This window comes from Aureobasidium namibiae (genome assembly GCF_000721765.1).
Source record: "Aureobasidium namibiae CBS 147.97 unplaced genomic scaffold scaffold_3, whole genome shotgun sequence".
In the NCBI taxonomy this organism is placed as follows: Eukaryota; Fungi; Ascomycota; class Dothideomycetes; order Dothideales; family Saccotheciaceae; genus Aureobasidium; species Aureobasidium namibiae.
Genome location: NW_013581206.1, coordinates 1161057 through 1177088, shown reverse-complemented (window position 1 = coordinate 1177088; position 16032 = coordinate 1161057). Strand labels below are relative to the sequence as shown.

Sequence of the window (16032 nt, the reverse complement as noted above, 5' to 3'; positions counted from 1 at the left end):
AAGCCCTTGGTTTGGTGTGTTGGCCCCTTGACTTTGCAACACAAAGTATTTCCCCAGCCTCCGCAGTAGCTTCAGAGTTGTACGGCGCAATAGAACCATCTGACTGCAGCCTTCTGCCGAATGATCAACGGCCATGTAGGTGCACTGGAGACACTAATACTCAGACTGGTCTTCCTCCTTGATCATGCCAGGAGTCTGATCGTCCTCCTTAGCAGCCTCAACATTTTCAGGAACGTCGTTGGAGTTGTCAGCGGTGTCCTCGTTACCATCGGCAGCCTTTCTCAAGGCGGTCTTTGTAGCATGCTTGACAGGAGTCTTGCGAGAACGACCGACCTTCTTGGGAACCTTGTTAGTCTCATCATCATCCTCGTCCTCGTCCTCAGCCTTGATCATGTTCTTGGCGGCCTTCTTGCGAAGAGAGTTGGGCGCGTCTTCATCTTCGTCAGATCCGGTGTCGTGTGCCTTGCGCTTGGGAGGACGACCGCCTTTGCCTCTGGGAGTCTTGGGTGTCTTGGGGGTCTTGGGAGCAGAAGAAGAAGCGGAACCATCTGCTCCAGTGTGTGGCGCGGTAACGTCTGTCTTGCCGCCAGCCTTCTCAATCTTCTTGAGGAGGTTGCGGTAAGAGACTCTCATGCTTTCGACGCTGGCGGCGCCGTAAGCCTGAGTTGCCTTGTCCCAGTCGACCTGTAATGTCAAGTCAGTACTCAAAACGAATGATTTGTGAGCCCTCGATTCTACTGTCGACTCACGTTACTGATGTCAGACTGGCTGAGATGCATGGCGAGAATACGGTCCTTGTCGACGTCGCTGAGGACAGCCTTGGCTGTGGCGTATGAGTATGACATGGTGGGCGGAGGTCGCGAAGAATGGAGGATGAAGGAAAGGTAGGTGGAAGAGGATGAAACAGTGCAGACTCGTATGAGCAGTGTGCATTAAGAGAGGGCCGGCGGAAGATGTTGGAGCGTCGGTGGAACAGAACTGAAGGACAATGTCCAGAATGCGCCTCAGGCGAAGTGAGGAGAACACGGAAGAGAGTGGCAGAGATGGGCTTGAATGGCTGTTTCTATGTATTTGGAGCCTGAGTTTCCGCGACGATGTCGCCGTCCAACATTGACACAGTGAATGGCGGCCTGCAAACCTTTCTGGAACATGCTCCAGTGAACGCATATGCTATCACGGATCACAGATCACAAACCCGAATTTCAGGGATAGAAGGTGTCTAGCTCCTGTGGAGGACGATCTTGTGGACGTATTCTCGGGAAGAGTTCAGCAACAATCACAATCTTAGACCTGGTTCCACACGTCACCTGCATTGTCACTTTCTTTTTGCAAATCGGCTGGGCAAATTTCTCCAGCTTGTCCATATGTTGAAGATTGTTCTTGTCTAGCTATGTAAACGTAACTTTTCGGAACAAAGTGACATATCCAACCTGATATGAACGCACTCGCGCAATATCCCCGTATATTATCTTATCTACCTCACAGCCAACCGCGGAGCTATCGAGGAGAGCTTTTTCGATGTCGACCCAGCTTAAGTTGAGGGCAGCTTGGTTGGTATAGCTCATTCGTTCCCTGCCAAACACCAAAGCCTCGTGCAGTGTTTCCAAATCCTGACAGCCCGCACCAAGCCATCTTTGAACGTAAAAACTGCTTTCTCTGCCCAATGTTCTATGCTCGATGCAGTGTTTCCGTACTCTATCGACCATTACGGCTACAAATCCGAAGCCATAGAGTAGAACCACTTTCGTCGTAAGTGTGGAGCGAGTGGTAGTGGGTGGCGTTTGAAGTGTTCTAGCAATGGAACTCGAGCAAGGAGAGGAAGGATGACCATTCTCTAGTCCCAATTGCCTCTGATCATGCTTTGGACCACGACAGCATGTTGTTACCAGCCATCGCCCACGCCATCCAACTTTCAAAAGGGTCGATAGCCCTCACAAGACCACGTTTTTACAAGACTCAACCCCTAGCAGAGCAGTACTCGTGGCGCTCCCAACACAAAACAATGAAGGTCCCATATCTTCTGCCCCGCTCGAATGAGACCAGCATGCGAGATGACTCTATCCTTGTCTGTTGTCCACAACCCGTAGAGCCAAAGCAGTCGCCACGTCTGCCTACGCAGCATGCGGCCATACTCGAAGTCATCCTATCATCTGACTATAAGCTGACTGGGCGGACAAGAGCATCCGTAACCTCCCTGCCTACGAGAATCTACTAAACCACATAGGTGGCCGAGCTGACGCGATGCCTCTGAGTAACATGCTTCATAAAGACAACCAGCTGGTGACTATGTGTGTGGTTCAGTAGATTCCACCTATATCACAGATACAGCGATGGGCCGTCGAGCGCGGGAGCAACGCCCGAGCCATCTATCGTTCTATATTCACAACCTGAAGTTCAAGCCATGGTCGTTCAGCACCACAGATCTTCAATGGTGTTATCTTTCGCGGAATGACAGCCGGTTCGGTTCAGAGCAACACATAATTACCAGGAATCGCTGAGCTCGAGGAGTGGTAGGTCTCTCACTTCTTTTGTATTCAGGGCTCGAACTTTCAACGGCAGGCTGGTCGCAAAGTCACGGGTCACTGAAGCTAGCCCGTTCAGGTAAGGCACTGGTAAGAAACACAGTGTGGGACGCAAGAGCTCTTACGAGAACATGTGAATTTTCTCGTTTTGTGCAACTCACATGATCTCGAACAAATCATGTACATACATCCCCTACCTAGTCGATGTACACGCGAGGACTACGGCACTTGTACCGTCCTCGACCCCCCGTATCTGGCCGGATGGCTGTCATGGTTGACGCAATTGGAGCGGGGGCTGTTATGCTCTTATGGTTTTCAGTGTATTATGCTACACGCTTCCGATTATTTGATCAGTCCTGTCCTTCTTTGTGGGCTAGGACTGTTGCTTTGCGCTGCAGCACCAGACCAGCCCGTAGCGATGCTCGGCAAGATTGGCAGCAAAGCAAATCTCTTGTCCTGATCCGATGAAGGCGTTTGATGCGCACCCTTTCCTTTGCGATAAGCCTGGTGATCGAGACTGCCTGCATGAGCTTCACGACAGTGAGCGGTATAGATTTGGAGTGGTAGAATTATTCGACAAGTGAAGTGGTGATCGGCGCATCGGTAGCTTGTTTCCCGAAGGTGGGGAACTTTCTCATCCTCAATTTACATGTGAAAAGGTCATCTTCATCCACAAAACATCTGACAAACAACGAACAATGCGTACCTCGCCAAACATCATCATCACTGGGACCCCCGGCGTGGGCAAGACTACCCACTGCGAGCAGCTCGCATCAAGCACTGGTCTCACCCATCTCAATGTCAATAAGGTCGTCAAAGAGCGTGACTGCGAGGACGGCTTCGACGATGAGCTCAACAGTGTCATTGTCGACGAGGACAAGGTACGCCATAAAACACGTATACAGCTGCTATTGGAATGATTCCCTAACACGTCGGCAGCTGCTGGACGCCATTGAGCCCGATCTCGAGGCTGGCGGTCAAATCATCGACTGGCACGCTTGTGACATGTTTCCTCAATCTCTGATCGATCTCGTGGTTGTCGTTCGCTGTAACAGCACTATACTCTTCGATCGCTTGAAGGGCCGTGGCTACAGCGACAAGAAGCTCGACGAAAACATGGACGCCGAAATCATGGAGGTGCTCCTGCAGGAGGCTCGCGATTCTTACGACGAAGAAATCGTCGTCGAGCTGCAGAGTGACGATCTCGACCAGATTGATGAGAATCTTGAACGCATTCAGACTTGGATCGAAAACTGGAAGAAGGACCACTCTGAGGCATAAGTGTATCATCTTCGTTGAACGCGATTTGGTCTATCTATTGTATACGGAGCGCCGCCTGGTCCATCAACTTGCTCGAGGACTTTCTACTCAGTGTGGGCGTCAAGCCATTCAGTCAACTTGGCCAACGCCTTGCCGCGGTGCGAGATCTTGTTTTTCTCGACCTTTGGCATCTCGGCATATGTCTGGCCTTCATACTCGAAGCAGGCATCCCATCCTGTGGTTCAAATCAGTTTCTCTCCGAGTCAGTCAGCAGACGGCAAGCTTACCAAAGTCGGTGGGGCCACGAGCCTCAACAATCTTGCCCTGTCGTATCAGTCAGTATACACTCATCAGCGAGATTGGGAGTGTGAACTCGGACCTTGGTTCTTCCTTGGAAGATGATGGGTTCGTGGCCAGGGCCTTCAGAGTATGCAAATGTGCATACGGCCTGGGCGCCCTTGTCTTCAAACCCAGCAAGAAGCTTGTGGAACTGCTTGACGCCGAGCGACTGCATGAACCATTTGCTGAAGAGATTTTTTAGTTTGCGGTACCCTTGAGAAACTTGGGATTGCGAGCAATCTTACACATATGGGCCTGGGAGTTCGTCCCAGGCGTCGAAGCACAAGCATGTGTCTTCTACAAGCACCGGGCCACCAACCTAGAGAAAATCGAACTTAATAAATCTTCTGTTGAACCCTCTCTTGTGACTCTGTTACTACATACTGTGTCTGCTGCTCTACGACATTTGTCCTTCGAAATCTCCTCGATGGTGCCCTGGATCTCAAGCAAGTCCACAGATTGGTTGGAGAGGTCCACTCCAGTTGGGGCGAGGATTGCTTGAACTTCGGCCAACTTGTTCTTGTTGCCGGTGATGAAATTGAGCTGCCTGGGTGCCATTGCTGCGGGAAAAGATGAAAAGTAATTCTTTCGGTGATAGAGTGTAACAAATGGTCGGAGTGTCGTTCTTATCATTAATGTGTCGTTTGTTTCAGCGATGATAGTCTTCAAGAAATCTTTCCTTTGCCAAGAAATAGAAAGTCACCGGCATCCCAAACAAAGTCACCGACTGTTCACGGTCCTGTCATCTTAGCTGTCTCTGTACATTTCTTCTATCTTCGAAATCTCTAGCACTTCCCGAGCTGGTATCGGGACATGCTGATGCTGGAACATCCGCTACAGGAATCCTTAAAGCACCATCCGGACCAGTCTTGTCCTGCGCCAGGGTGACCACCAACCGTTACCGCTTATCAAGCTTACCAGGTGCCAATGGATCCCAACGCTACCGCGACACCCGTCGCCAGGCTGCAAGCCCATCCGACAGCATCGCAGAGACTGGACACAACATGGGCAACCGCAGTAGTAGCATTGCTACTTTTGGCGATCACGACCAGATTCATTAGTGGCTTCTTCGAAAGCTCCAAGCCTGCTCAAGATGGGTCAAGAAGCGTACCGATGATTCCCTACTGGATACCCATTCTCGGGCACATACCACAGTTCAGCATTTCACCACAGACTTTGCTGAACAAAGCGCGCGATACTTACAGAAGTGGTGTTTTCGCACTGAATCTGGGCAGCACAACACACAACATCATATTCTCACCTTCCATGGGCGGCTCATTGATGAACCAAAAACATTCGATCGCGAACATGGACTCAGTGGGAAAACATGTCATGACTGCTGTGTTTGGTTACCCAAAGTCGAAAGCATCCATGCAGCGGTACGAGGACGCACTACCGGGTCTGAATACATGCTACAAGCACCTGCTCTCTGACCCTGGTCTGAGAGAGATGGTTCAGAATACCATCGATGTGACGAGACGCAACATCGCCAATCTAGTCACCTTTTCTGAGAGCAGGGTCGATCAGGTAGAATGGGAAAGGAGCAGCAATGCAGAGACAATCATCAAAGCCAACGGAGAGCAAGTTGTTGAGGCCAGTATGATGAACCTGATCCGAGACTTCATCGCTGCAAATGCAAACCCATCTCTCATCGGCTCTGACTTTGTCAAGAATAATCCCGAATTCTTCCTGGATCTGTGGGACATGGACAAAGGGTTCAAATGGCTGGCCACTGGACTCCCCGCCTGGCTCCCCATTCCTCCCATATGGAGAGCAAAACTCGCTCGCAGTCGTGCTTTTAATGCTGTACTTGCTTTCGAAGAAGCGATGGAGAAGGCAGTGAATGGAGATGACCCAGGTCAAGAATGGCAGTCTTTCGAAGACGTTGGTCCTGTCCTGACTCAGAGATTGACGCTATATCGTCAACTCAACCTCACAATGGACGAACGGGCAGCTTTAGAATTGTCTCTACTGTGGGCCATGAACGCCAATGCAAACATGCTGGTCTTCTGGATGCTCAACCACATCTACGCCGACAAGACAGTCCTTGCCCAACTACGCGAGGAGATCGCACCCTTCGTCCACGCCGTCCAACCGGAACAGCTCTTTGGCGTACCAGAACCGCCCCGCATCGACACTTTCGATCACGAAGCTCTAGCAAGCAAATGTCCGTTGCTAAAAAGCTCTTACATAGAATCATTACGCTTGGATGCAGCACCTTGGAGCTTCAGAGTCATGCAGGAAAATCTAGTTCTCCCAGCTTCCAGAGAGAAGGATGCGGAGAAGTTCTTGTTGAAGAAGGGGACTTATGCTCATATCGCTCATTCGATCCATCACACAGACCCTGCCTATTTTGATGATCCGGAGGTGTGGAGGGCTGATAGGCATATCAAGCGAGAGCAAGGAGATGAAGAGGTGTCTGTGAACATGGGTACCATCCGGCCATATGGTAAGTCAAGAAAAACAATTCCCTTTGGTGAGATGATATTGACCACAGATCTACAGGTGGTGGACACTCTATGTGCAAAGGTCGAGCATTTGCCCAGAAAGAGGCTCTGGTCTTCACAGCGGCGTTCATCAGCATGTGGGATATGGAGCCTGTTGGGGGCGGTGCTTGGAAGATGCCACGATACAAGCCAGCCACTGGGGTTTACACTACAAGCGACGATGTTCGAGTGTGGATCTCGCGTCGTGAGGATCTGCCTCAGATCTAGACTTGCGAATAGTCACTCACATCCAATACCTTTCACCTAATAGTTTTCTTGTTGCATAGTATCTGGTTGCTTTGACAATATAATATGTGATGGAGGGGGGCATCTGTAGTGAGAAGTGCTTCTCCCTTACGTCAAACAACCCCTCCCAAGATTGCCGCTCGCATGCTTTGCGCTCTGGAAACAGAAACCGATAACGCCTCGCTATAATATCAATGTTATGGGCCTGATAAACCCGAATGTCATGCCGTCTCTGAGCTCTATTCGTGGTTGTTGATAAGAATGTATTCTGAAAGGTGTCCCCAGTGTGATGACCAAGCTCAACGGCGACTGTTGTACAGCTCGCGTTCTCTATCTTGCAGCCTCTCACGACGCTCACGATCCGGACTCCTGCTACGAGTCCTTCGATCTCTATCTCTTCCGTTTGGTGGAGGGCGGTCTCGAGGATATCCGTGATCACGGGAGTTGCGCCTGCCGTTCGGTGGTGCAGCGTCTTCTCGGCGCGCAGCAGAATAGCTCGGAATGTATGTATCAATATTCGGACCGCTTCTTGCGTTCGCGGGTGGAGGGCGAGGTGGGAGTCGACCATCTGTTGGAGGTGGCGGAGGACGAGGTGGAAGGCGGTTGTCTGGAGGAGGTGGTGGCAGATGTGATGAGCCGTTGGTATGCGGAGGTGGTGGTCTGCGCGAGTCGGGACCATTTTGCCATGCTGGTCTTCTTGCTAGCGGAGGGGTGTCGTGTGAGGGAGGACGCGAGTCGTAGGCTCGTGCTGGGGGAGGAATTCTTTGATCGCGAGGTGGACCTCTACGCTCGTAACCAGAATAGCCGTTTGGAGGACCGTAGTTGCGGCCACCACCAGCGCCCCAAGCCTCATCTGGGCCCATACCGACTGTTCCGCCAGCGGGGGCAGGTGGCATGGCAGCGCGTTTTTCGTGATGCTTTCTGCGATCTAGTTCGTGCGACTCTTCAAAGCGCGGTAGGTCCTCGGGGCGAGAAGGAAGCGGGTGGGTTTTGAAGTAAGGGTGCTGCAGAGCATCCAAAGCATTGATACGCTTGCGCCAATCCAGCTTGAGCAGTTCTGCGAGCAGGTTTTGGGCTTCTGGGTGTAGGCTGTGTCTGTGTCAGTAGGTGGCGCACTACCAATGGAGCGAGGAGAACTCACTTGCGGAATCTCTGGCGGAGAGTGCCACGCTGAGGCTCGAATTCCTTGACGCCCTCACAGCCTGGAAGTTGTGACCATCCTGGCATGTTGTCCTCGTTGGGTGAACCAACCAATTCGAAAATGATTTGGGCCTGATTGAGGTCGGATTTACCCTCGAGAATGGGTCGCCCTTCGAACATCTCGGCGAAGACGCAGCTGTTTGTTGTCAGAAAAGGCCATGCCAAAAGCGAGAAGAGCAACGTACCCAGCGCCCCACATGTCGATAGCCGGAGTGTATCGCCTCAGCTGCAGGAGAAGCTCTGGAGGACGGTACCATCGTGTCACGACGAGGGTTGTGTAATCACGTACTGCATCGCCGTTGCCTCGGGCAGGCTGGGGTACAGGACCATCGTAGTGACGGGCGAGACCAAAGTCGGCGATTTGTAGCAGACCACGGTTGTTGATGAGAATGTTTGCAGCTTTTGAGAGTCAGATCAGAGAGAACCAAGACCAAACGGAGCGGAGTATGTTACCCTTCATGTCGCGGTGCAAGATGTGGCTGTCGTGCAGATAGCGCAGGCCTTCTAGAAGTTGTAGCATGTAGCATTTGATCTGGGCCTCTGTGAAGGAGATGTCTGGGTTGGTGGTCATTCCTGAGAGATCGTGGTCCATGTATGGGCAGACCATGTAGAGGGTAGCGCGCTTCTTGACGTCTTCTGTGGTCGAAGTTAGGATGTGGTGGACTCTTGTCGGAGGTTTCAAGGCGTACTCTTGTGGCGTTCGACAGCCATCTCCTGGAGGGTCAGGACGTTGGGATGGGACAGCATCTTGAGCAGCTTGATCTCGCGCAGGGCGGTAATGGGGAAGCCATCCTTCTCATTGTGTATCAAGATCTTTTTGAGGGCGACGATGGCGCCGGAACGTTTTGAGCGGGCCTTGGAGACGACACCAAAAGTGCCCTCACCCAGCTTCTGGACAATCTCAAAGTCGTCGATGCCAGCGCATCCGCGGAATCGGCGCTGGCTCGTGTCGGTCATGGCCATTTTGCGAGGGCTTCAGTCGATTGTCATGGCATGCAAAGAGCGCGTGCGTGTCGAGAGTTGGTGATGAAGCGTGCGTACTTGTTGAGAGCGAGAAATGCGAGTCCGAGCGGCAAGCGCGAAGGGAGGGATCGGGATGGGGGGAAAAGAAGGAGAATAAAGTCTGGGTGGATCGCGAGTGATGGGATGGACAAACACCAAGCGTCATTGCATCTCCACGCTGCGTCGCTGGCCTGCGAACGCCCGACGCACGTCGACTCTGCTGCTTGCCAAGAACGACCTGTCGTTTCACTTCGTCGACAGCGACGTCTACACACGCTACTCCGAACCACCACCTTCCACGTATGCATCCTGCCCAATCGCTAGAGCAGCCCAGCTAGATCGCTTCTCTGACTGCGCCCAGACACAATGGCTGGTCCCACTCGTCCCGGTGCTGCCCACGGCGCCCACCCCATCCACATCCACCCCGTCCGCCCTCTCTACAGATTCGCTGCCACTGGTCTCGGTGCCAGCATGTGGTTCTTCGTAAGCTGCCAAACTCTTCGATTCCATGCGACAAGCCTGACTTCCTCCGCAGTTGATGTACAGAGCCAGAAAGGTACCTACTCTCCCGCGCCCCGACTCGTCTACGCGAATTGACAAGACCAAAGGACGGCCCTGCTCTCCTCGGCTGGAAGCACCCCTGGGACCACTGAGCCATTCTTCAACAACTTCTTCAATTATTCATCTCTATACCACAATACCAATTCCCTCGTCTATGGCTTCTCAAACAAGTAGTGGCACACGCCCCATTCCTCTCCGCCGTTGTATGCGAACAGCTCGGCGCATGCGAGGTAGAATATTTGCCATCGGTGGAACCACGTCAGCGTCAACTCCTTTCCATACGTCTCCTCCAAATGCGGCCAGAGCACCTTTCTGTTCTTGTTCATGGTTGATAGCCAGTCCTGCACTTGTTAGCTTGTCATTCTGTCTTGTCCATGTTTCTTCTGCTCCTCTTACCTCGCAAGTTTGCGCATAGTTCTTGCCGTTGACCCACCACATGCGTTGGCATCTCAAATCATCCTGGAACCAGAGCAGCAGATCTGCGCTGGGCATTGTGCCGCCCGTGAAGAAGTGCTCCGTCATCCATCCATCCTCGAAGTCATACGGGCTGTCCTTGTGCGCAAAAATGTGTACAAACAGCTTGCCACCTGACTTGAGCAGACTTGATACCTTGCGGAGCAAAAGCTGGTAGTTCTTCATATGCTCAAACAGCTCTATCGACAACACTCGATCAAAAGACCCGGTCAGCGGTGCTTGGAACTCATACGTAGCAATGTCTCCCGTGACAATCGTCAAGTTGGTCAAGCCTCGTTTGCTGGCCTGTGAGTCAATGTACTCCTTTTGCGTACGCGAGTTCGAAAAGCCAGTAATCTTGGAGTTGCGGAACTTGTCTGCAAGGAACAAACTGAGCGATCCCCATCCACATCTGCTCCCTGTTAGCTTTCTTTGTCGAATCTGTTTGACAAGTTCTGATTTCATACCCAAGATCGAACATGGTCATGCCATCCTTCAAGTCGGCCTTCTTGACATAGTCTTCCATCATAAGCAGCTCCGCCTCACCGAGGCCTTCTCCAGGCTTGAGGCCCTCATAGAGACAGCATGAATACTTCATGTTCGGGCCCAGCATGTTGTTGAGCACACCAGTGCCGACTTCATAATGCTGCGTGTTGGCTTTCGATGTCTCGATCGCAATTGGTCTCTCGCGCAGGAGCTCGACATACTTCATCTTGGTATCATAAGCAGATGCATTCGATGTCGACGCGATAGAGGTCAATCGCTGGCGTAGCTGCTGGCGGATACCAGCACGAATCACCGTCGTGGGCAGGTAACCGCCATCCAGCAGCTTCTCAAGCATAGTGTCTGCTTCAATCAGCGCGTGATCACATTCTTGCAGGCTCCATAAGGGTCAACATACTGTAATCCATGGTTATCGTTCAACTCTCGCTATATCACGACAAAGACAACAATCGTTTGGAGACAGAAGCAGAGGGCTATCGCATCAGTAACGTTGCTCCTACGACTCAGTAACACCCACAACACGCTTGGACCTCACCACCAAACCATTGAGCTCGAATTGGGAAGATTACGTCATTGATATCGTGAGTCCATCGGCTTCCGGTGCAACTCCAAAGCCCGATAATATTTGTAGATGGTTATGAAACCAAGTTTCTGCATATCAAATATTGTGCAGGTAGTGTATACAGACCCGTCACTTTCGTCAACTGGTATAGGTATCCGATGTTTGTGCATTTGTTTTCTATTTATGTGGTATTCTTGAACCTCTGAGTTGCGACTGCAGCCGCGACAGAGCACAGAGCTCCAATGAACAAACACACCGCTATGCCGTTGTAACCTTCTGTACTGTGATGCTCATCCGGGTGGGCATCCTTTGCCAGTTCCGGACTTTTGCCAGGCTCGAGCACTGTGAACACCACCATCGAGATACCAGTAGCAATAAACTGGGGTAGCGTGGTGTACAAGTTAAGGATGCCTAGGTAGATACCAGCAAGCTCACCATTGGCAGAGTCCTCGTGCTTTCCGACACTTCTAGCCTCCGAGCTCATCTCGATGGAATCGTCCGGTACTCTCTGGTATTGGTGACTGCCGCGTCTTGCGGTAGGTAAGCTGCTGCCGAGCTTGCTGATCTCGACACCCATGAAGGTAAAAGGAGCCCAGCAAGCGAGAGCCCACGGTCTGTTTTCGGTCAGTAAACTAGCAGCAGAGCACGAATGTTGTGAACCACTCACATTCCGCAAACCGCAACCAAGATTGTCGCGAAACGTAACGAGGTGACGAACGGAGCAAAGACCATGGATCCTGCAAAGATGAGGTGTGATACCGTCCAGGCAGTCAACAGGCTGGGCTTGCGCTCCACCACAGTCCTCACAATTGGCGCAATGCTTGCAGGAGGTCTGGGCGTAAAATCTGGCTTCTCATCCTCTGGAGATTTGACCATCCATGGCAGCGTGATTGAGCCAATGAATGTGACAATGGAAAACACAATCAACGACATGCTTCCCACCCGGCCGATGTCGGTTAGCGGATCCTTCGAGTTCTTTACATCTGGAGGCGCATCGTATCTGAGATATATTTCTCCAACCCAGGTTGTGGAATAGAAGAGGAACGGGAACCATCCTGTTTGCAGCGTTAGATTGGAAGCTCAGGGGAAGTCCGATCACTACATACCTATCCATGACCAGAACTGGATCCAGCAGATCTATCACTTGTCAGCTCTTCTCTGAACTCACTGCTTCATACTCGAAGATCATACCATTTGAATCCGCCTGGGTAGATTCTTGGTGGTCTTGAAGATTTGCGTAAGCACCGCAACCAGGCCCTCATCCTTTACACCTTCTCTGTGATTCAGTCAGCTATAGGCTCGGTAAAAGAGAGCATAGATCGCACCCTCTGACCAGAAGCACACGCTCCTCGACAGCCCAGCATGTAACTCCAATGGCTACGATGAGAGCCACGGCTGCAATGACAGTGAGCTGTTTGAACTGTGTGTCACCAATAAGTGTCCCAAAGATTAAGCCCAGATCCAGTGCACCGGCTCCATAGCCGATGAGATGACCAACAGCCACCATTCTGCTTGCTTCAAGACATTAGATCAACAAGACAGAGACGATGCTGTGAAGACTTACCCCACGCAGAGCCCAGTTGTTGCTTTGGGATGGGCAAAGTGTCTACGATGAGACTGCGACATGAAGATTGAACAGCATTGATAGCAAAGTCAAGAGCATAGATCGACAACACGGCCAGAAAGATGGTGGCTTCACGGCGCTGTGAAATGTCAAAACGAGTTTCTCCTATTGCAATCTGGCGCTTGGGGTTGACCAACCAGTTCCCCTTCTTCAACGAATGCAGCAACAATCTCTTTCGTCCAGCCCAGAATCAGTAGACAGATGCTCACAATGACCGTACCACCGACCATGACAGGTCGTCGACGACCCCATTTCGAGGTGCTCTTGTCGGCCATGATACCGACAATCGGCTGCATGATCAGTCCTGATAATGGTCCAGCTATCCAAACAAGCGAGAGCTTGCTTTTGGTAAGACCGAGCTGCAACAGATACGGAGTGCAGTAAGTCATCTCAGTTCCCCATGTGAATCTGTCAAGCTTGTCAGAATCAAGAATCATCATCGAGCCTCATTCACACGTGAACATACTGCAAACCGATCAAGCTGAATGTCAAAAGCACCATGCGCATGGACTCGCTCGAGCCTTTGACATGAGGTGTCCCCTGCCATTGCGCCTGTGCCATCGTTCCTCTTCCGACCGATCTCTAAGTTGGCATGGAGGCTCACAAATGTGTTCGAAGATGAATAACCCGGTGATCGAATTGTGAGCTGACAGGTGAGCACACGATGCGTAACAAAAAGCAAGCCACAGGGGTCCTGATCGCTCCCTGGGCGCACGGCCGTCAGCCACAGAGCCAGGCACATTCAGGCTAAATATTAGGCCGAGTCTCGAGCAGCAAGCATCGAGCAGCAAGCAGCAAGCAGCCACCGGCAAACAGCTATCACAGCATGGCACATTTACAGAGGATTGAAAGTTGCGTAATAGTTTAGTTGATTGCTATGGAGCGAAGAAGACGAGTCATTAAGTTTCTTTCAGATGCGTTCATGCATAGCCGCCCTTCGTGGCATGAAGGTGTCTTGAAGGACAGCTCTCTACCATTGTTATCCTGCTAGATATGCTTTTGCCCTTGCTCGGCACACCAGCATCCAATTTTCTTTCATTTCGGGTATATATCATTTTGCTTTTTAGAGCTTGTTCTCGGGAAGGTTGCTCCATTGGTAGCCGGCAGCGTCGCTGAATTTGTAGCCGTACGAAGAGGTGAAGTCGTCGAGGACGGAGGGACCGCGAGAGCCTGCAATTCGAATCAGTATTGGTCACCGAGCTTGTACGAGAAGAACACTTACCATAGGGGTAGCCCATAGGGACAATCTCCTTGTTGTCGTCGAGGTAGTGGAGGAGAGGAGTGAAGATTCTCCAACTGGCGTCGAGCTCGTCGTCACGGACAAAGTTGGAGTGGTCGCCCTTGAGGGCATCGAGAATGAGGGATTCATAAGCCTCGGGAATCTTCAGGTCAGAGAAACGGCGGCGGTAGGTGAGATCCAGCTCGGTAACCACGGTCTGCATGCTCAGGCCAGGGAGCTTCGAGTTCATCTTGATGTACACACTCTCGTTGGGCTGGATGCGGATAACAAGCTCGTTGCGGGGAATGTCCTTGAAAATGCCAGAGGTGACATCCTTGAACTGAATGCGGACCTCGGTCTTCTGCTCGTTGAGGGCCTTGCCAGCCTTGAGGATGAAGGGAACACCGTCCCATCTCTCGTTCTTGATGTAAGCGACCATTGAGGCAAAGGTGGGGCAGCGGGATCCCTTGGGAACGGACTCGTCGTCCTTGTACGAAGGCTTGGATCCGTCGAGTGACTTCTCGTATTGACCGATGATAACGTTCTTGGGCTCGATAGGGGGCATGCCGCGGAGGACACGAACCTTCTCGTCACGGATGTCCTCGGCAGAGAAAGAGATGGGACGCTCCATTGCGAGCAGGGTCAGGACCTGGAGAAGATGGTTCTGCATGACATCACGGATGATGCCGAACTCGTCGAAGTAGCCGCCTCTGCCCTCGGTGCCGAAAGGCTCCTTGAAGGTGATCTTGATGCCGTTAGTCACTTGTGCAGGTCGACAGGGCTACACCAACATACCTGGACGTTGTCGATGTGGTTGCGGTTCCAGTTGGAGCCGAAGAACTCGTTGCCAAATCTGAGGATCAAGATGTTCTTGACCATCTCCTTACCGAGGTAGTGGTCGATACGGAAGATCTCCTCCTCCTTCCAGTTGGGCTCCAAGGCGGTCTGAAGCTCTCTGGAGCTGCCAAGGTCCTTACCGAAGGGCTTCTCAATCTGTGTACGGCTGTCAGCGCTGGCTCCGACTAGGTAAGGCACTAGGCACTGACGATGATGCGGGCAATGCCCTTCTCGGGGTAACAGTGCTTCTTGAGCATCTCAGAGACGACGATGAAGACACTGGGGGGCAGAGCCATGTAAAAGATGCGGTTAGTCTCTTTCTGGTTGTTCTTCTGCTCGAGTTCGCTGAGGTGCTTCTCGAGGCCTTGGTAGTATTTGTCTTCTTCGTATTTATCGCCTTGGATGTATGTGCAGAAGCCGCAGAACTCGTTCAGCTGGTCCTCAACCTCCTTTGTGGGAGTCTTGATGTTCGACTTGACACGCTTGATGAACTCGGCGTGGTCCATCTTGGATCGTGCGTAACCAACAATCTGGACACCCTTGGGAAGGAAGTTGTTCCTGTGCTATACGTTGCTATCAGTCAGGGCCCGACAAGAGCTCGTGCTCGATGCAAGCTTACCAGGCCGAAGAGAGCAGGGAACTGCAGAACTGGTTAGCATCGTCTCGTGCAGGTCAATTGACTGGTTCAGCGAGCTTACGGTCTTCTTCTTTGCAAGATCACCCGAAGCACCGAGAACAACGATGACGGTGTTGTCCTTGAGCTCCATGGTGCCGCTGTGTGCTCGGATTAGCTCTAGTCATTTGCGAGTGTAGAGATCTCCAGGCGTATCGAGCGCGCGTCGGGGAGGAGGGCCCCATGGACGCAAGTGCGATGGTGGGCGGGTGCATTGCCTCACGAGTGACGGCAAACAAAGTGCTGGGGGAAAGGCCACAAGCCGGCAGGATGCGACACTTACGCGTTCGACTCGACCTCCGGGGTGATAACAGTGTCAGCCATTTTGTCGAGAGTTAGAAATGTGATGAGGTCCAAGGTAGTAGGTCGAGGTGGAACAGGGCGAAGGATAAGTGCAGCTGCTATCGGTTGAGGAAGTTTGGCGGCCGAACTTCTGGAGGGGCAGAGCGATCGAGAGGACGGACCGAGTCGTCTGTGACGTCTTCGTAGTGTGCTTTGAAATAAAGGTCGCGTCACAAAACTTGTACGATTCGACAGCTGCTTT

At 52.0% G+C, this 16032-nt stretch overlaps 9 protein-coding genes across 9 annotated transcripts; 3 read left to right on the top strand and 6 right to left on the bottom strand.

The window, feature by feature from the left end:
- Nucleotides 1–153: 153 nt before the first annotated feature.
- Nucleotides 154–845, bottom strand: M436DRAFT_39264 (uncharacterized protein; the record flags this gene model as incomplete). The annotated part of the gene is made up of 2 exons (XM_013574523.1): nucleotides 154–684; nucleotides 750–845. 2 exons carry the CDS (start codon nucleotides 843–845, stop codon nucleotides 154–156), a joined length of 627 nt encoding a protein of 208 aa, XP_013429977.1.
- A 2375-nt stretch (nucleotides 846–3220) lies between these two features.
- Nucleotides 3221–3803, top strand: M436DRAFT_79476 (P-loop containing nucleoside triphosphate hydrolase protein; the record flags this gene model as incomplete). Its single annotated transcript, XM_013575074.1, has 2 exons — nucleotides 3221–3403; nucleotides 3462–3803. 2 exons carry the CDS (start codon nucleotides 3221–3223, stop codon nucleotides 3801–3803), a joined length of 525 nt encoding a protein of 174 aa, XP_013430528.1.
- Nucleotides 3804–3886: 83 nt separating this feature from the next.
- Nucleotides 3887–4679, bottom strand: M436DRAFT_70591 (Ham1-like protein; the record flags this gene model as incomplete). Its single annotated transcript, XM_013574965.1, has 5 exons — nucleotides 3887–4017; nucleotides 4070–4106; nucleotides 4162–4306; nucleotides 4367–4440; nucleotides 4506–4679. The coding sequence occupies 5 exons, from the start codon at nucleotides 4677–4679 to the stop codon at nucleotides 3887–3889; spliced, it is 561 nt and encodes a 186-aa protein (XP_013430419.1).
- Nucleotides 4680–5048: 369 nt separating this feature from the next.
- M436DRAFT_61485 (putative P450 monooxygenase) lies at nucleotides 5049–6835 on the top strand (the record flags this gene model as incomplete). The annotated part of the gene is made up of 2 exons (XM_013574877.1): nucleotides 5049–6570; nucleotides 6627–6835. 2 exons carry the CDS (start codon nucleotides 5049–5051, stop codon nucleotides 6833–6835), a joined length of 1731 nt encoding a protein of 576 aa, XP_013430331.1.
- A 317-nt stretch (nucleotides 6836–7152) lies between these two features.
- On the bottom strand, nucleotides 7153–9016 carry M436DRAFT_79473 (Pkinase-domain-containing protein; the record flags this gene model as incomplete). The annotated part of the gene is made up of 5 exons (XM_013575073.1): nucleotides 7153–7942; nucleotides 7995–8189; nucleotides 8239–8452; nucleotides 8507–8689; nucleotides 8743–9016. 5 exons carry the CDS (start codon nucleotides 9014–9016, stop codon nucleotides 7153–7155), a joined length of 1656 nt encoding a protein of 551 aa, XP_013430527.1.
- A 405-nt stretch (nucleotides 9017–9421) lies between these two features.
- M436DRAFT_79472 (uncharacterized protein) lies at nucleotides 9422–9708 on the top strand (the record flags this gene model as incomplete). Its single annotated transcript, XM_013575072.1, has 3 exons — nucleotides 9422–9538; nucleotides 9591–9611; nucleotides 9664–9708. 3 exons carry the CDS (start codon nucleotides 9422–9424, stop codon nucleotides 9706–9708), a joined length of 183 nt encoding a protein of 60 aa, XP_013430526.1.
- Nucleotides 9709–9768: 60 nt separating this feature from the next.
- Nucleotides 9769–10980, bottom strand: M436DRAFT_79471 (S-adenosyl-L-methionine-dependent methyltransferase; the record flags this gene model as incomplete). Its single annotated transcript, XM_013575071.1, has 4 exons — nucleotides 9769–9957; nucleotides 10013–10481; nucleotides 10537–10915; nucleotides 10971–10980. 4 exons carry the CDS (start codon nucleotides 10978–10980, stop codon nucleotides 9769–9771), a joined length of 1047 nt encoding a protein of 348 aa, XP_013430525.1.
- Nucleotides 10981–11316: 336 nt separating this feature from the next.
- M436DRAFT_61482 (SUC2 like protein) lies at nucleotides 11317–13320 on the bottom strand (the record flags this gene model as incomplete). The annotated part of the gene is made up of 8 exons (XM_013574876.1): nucleotides 11317–11749; nucleotides 11803–12190; nucleotides 12242–12272; nucleotides 12327–12411; nucleotides 12461–12650; nucleotides 12700–12838; nucleotides 12897–13167; nucleotides 13226–13320. 8 exons carry the CDS (start codon nucleotides 13318–13320, stop codon nucleotides 11317–11319), a joined length of 1632 nt encoding a protein of 543 aa, XP_013430330.1.
- Nucleotides 13321–13822: 502 nt separating this feature from the next.
- Nucleotides 13823–15812, bottom strand: M436DRAFT_79469 (glucose-6-phosphate dehydrogenase; the record flags this gene model as incomplete). The annotated part of the gene is made up of 7 exons (XM_013575070.1): nucleotides 13823–13929; nucleotides 13982–14723; nucleotides 14774–14971; nucleotides 15025–15378; nucleotides 15435–15455; nucleotides 15514–15589; nucleotides 15772–15812. 7 exons carry the CDS (start codon nucleotides 15810–15812, stop codon nucleotides 13823–13825), a joined length of 1539 nt encoding a protein of 512 aa, XP_013430524.1.
- Nucleotides 15813–16032: the final 220 nt, after the last annotated feature.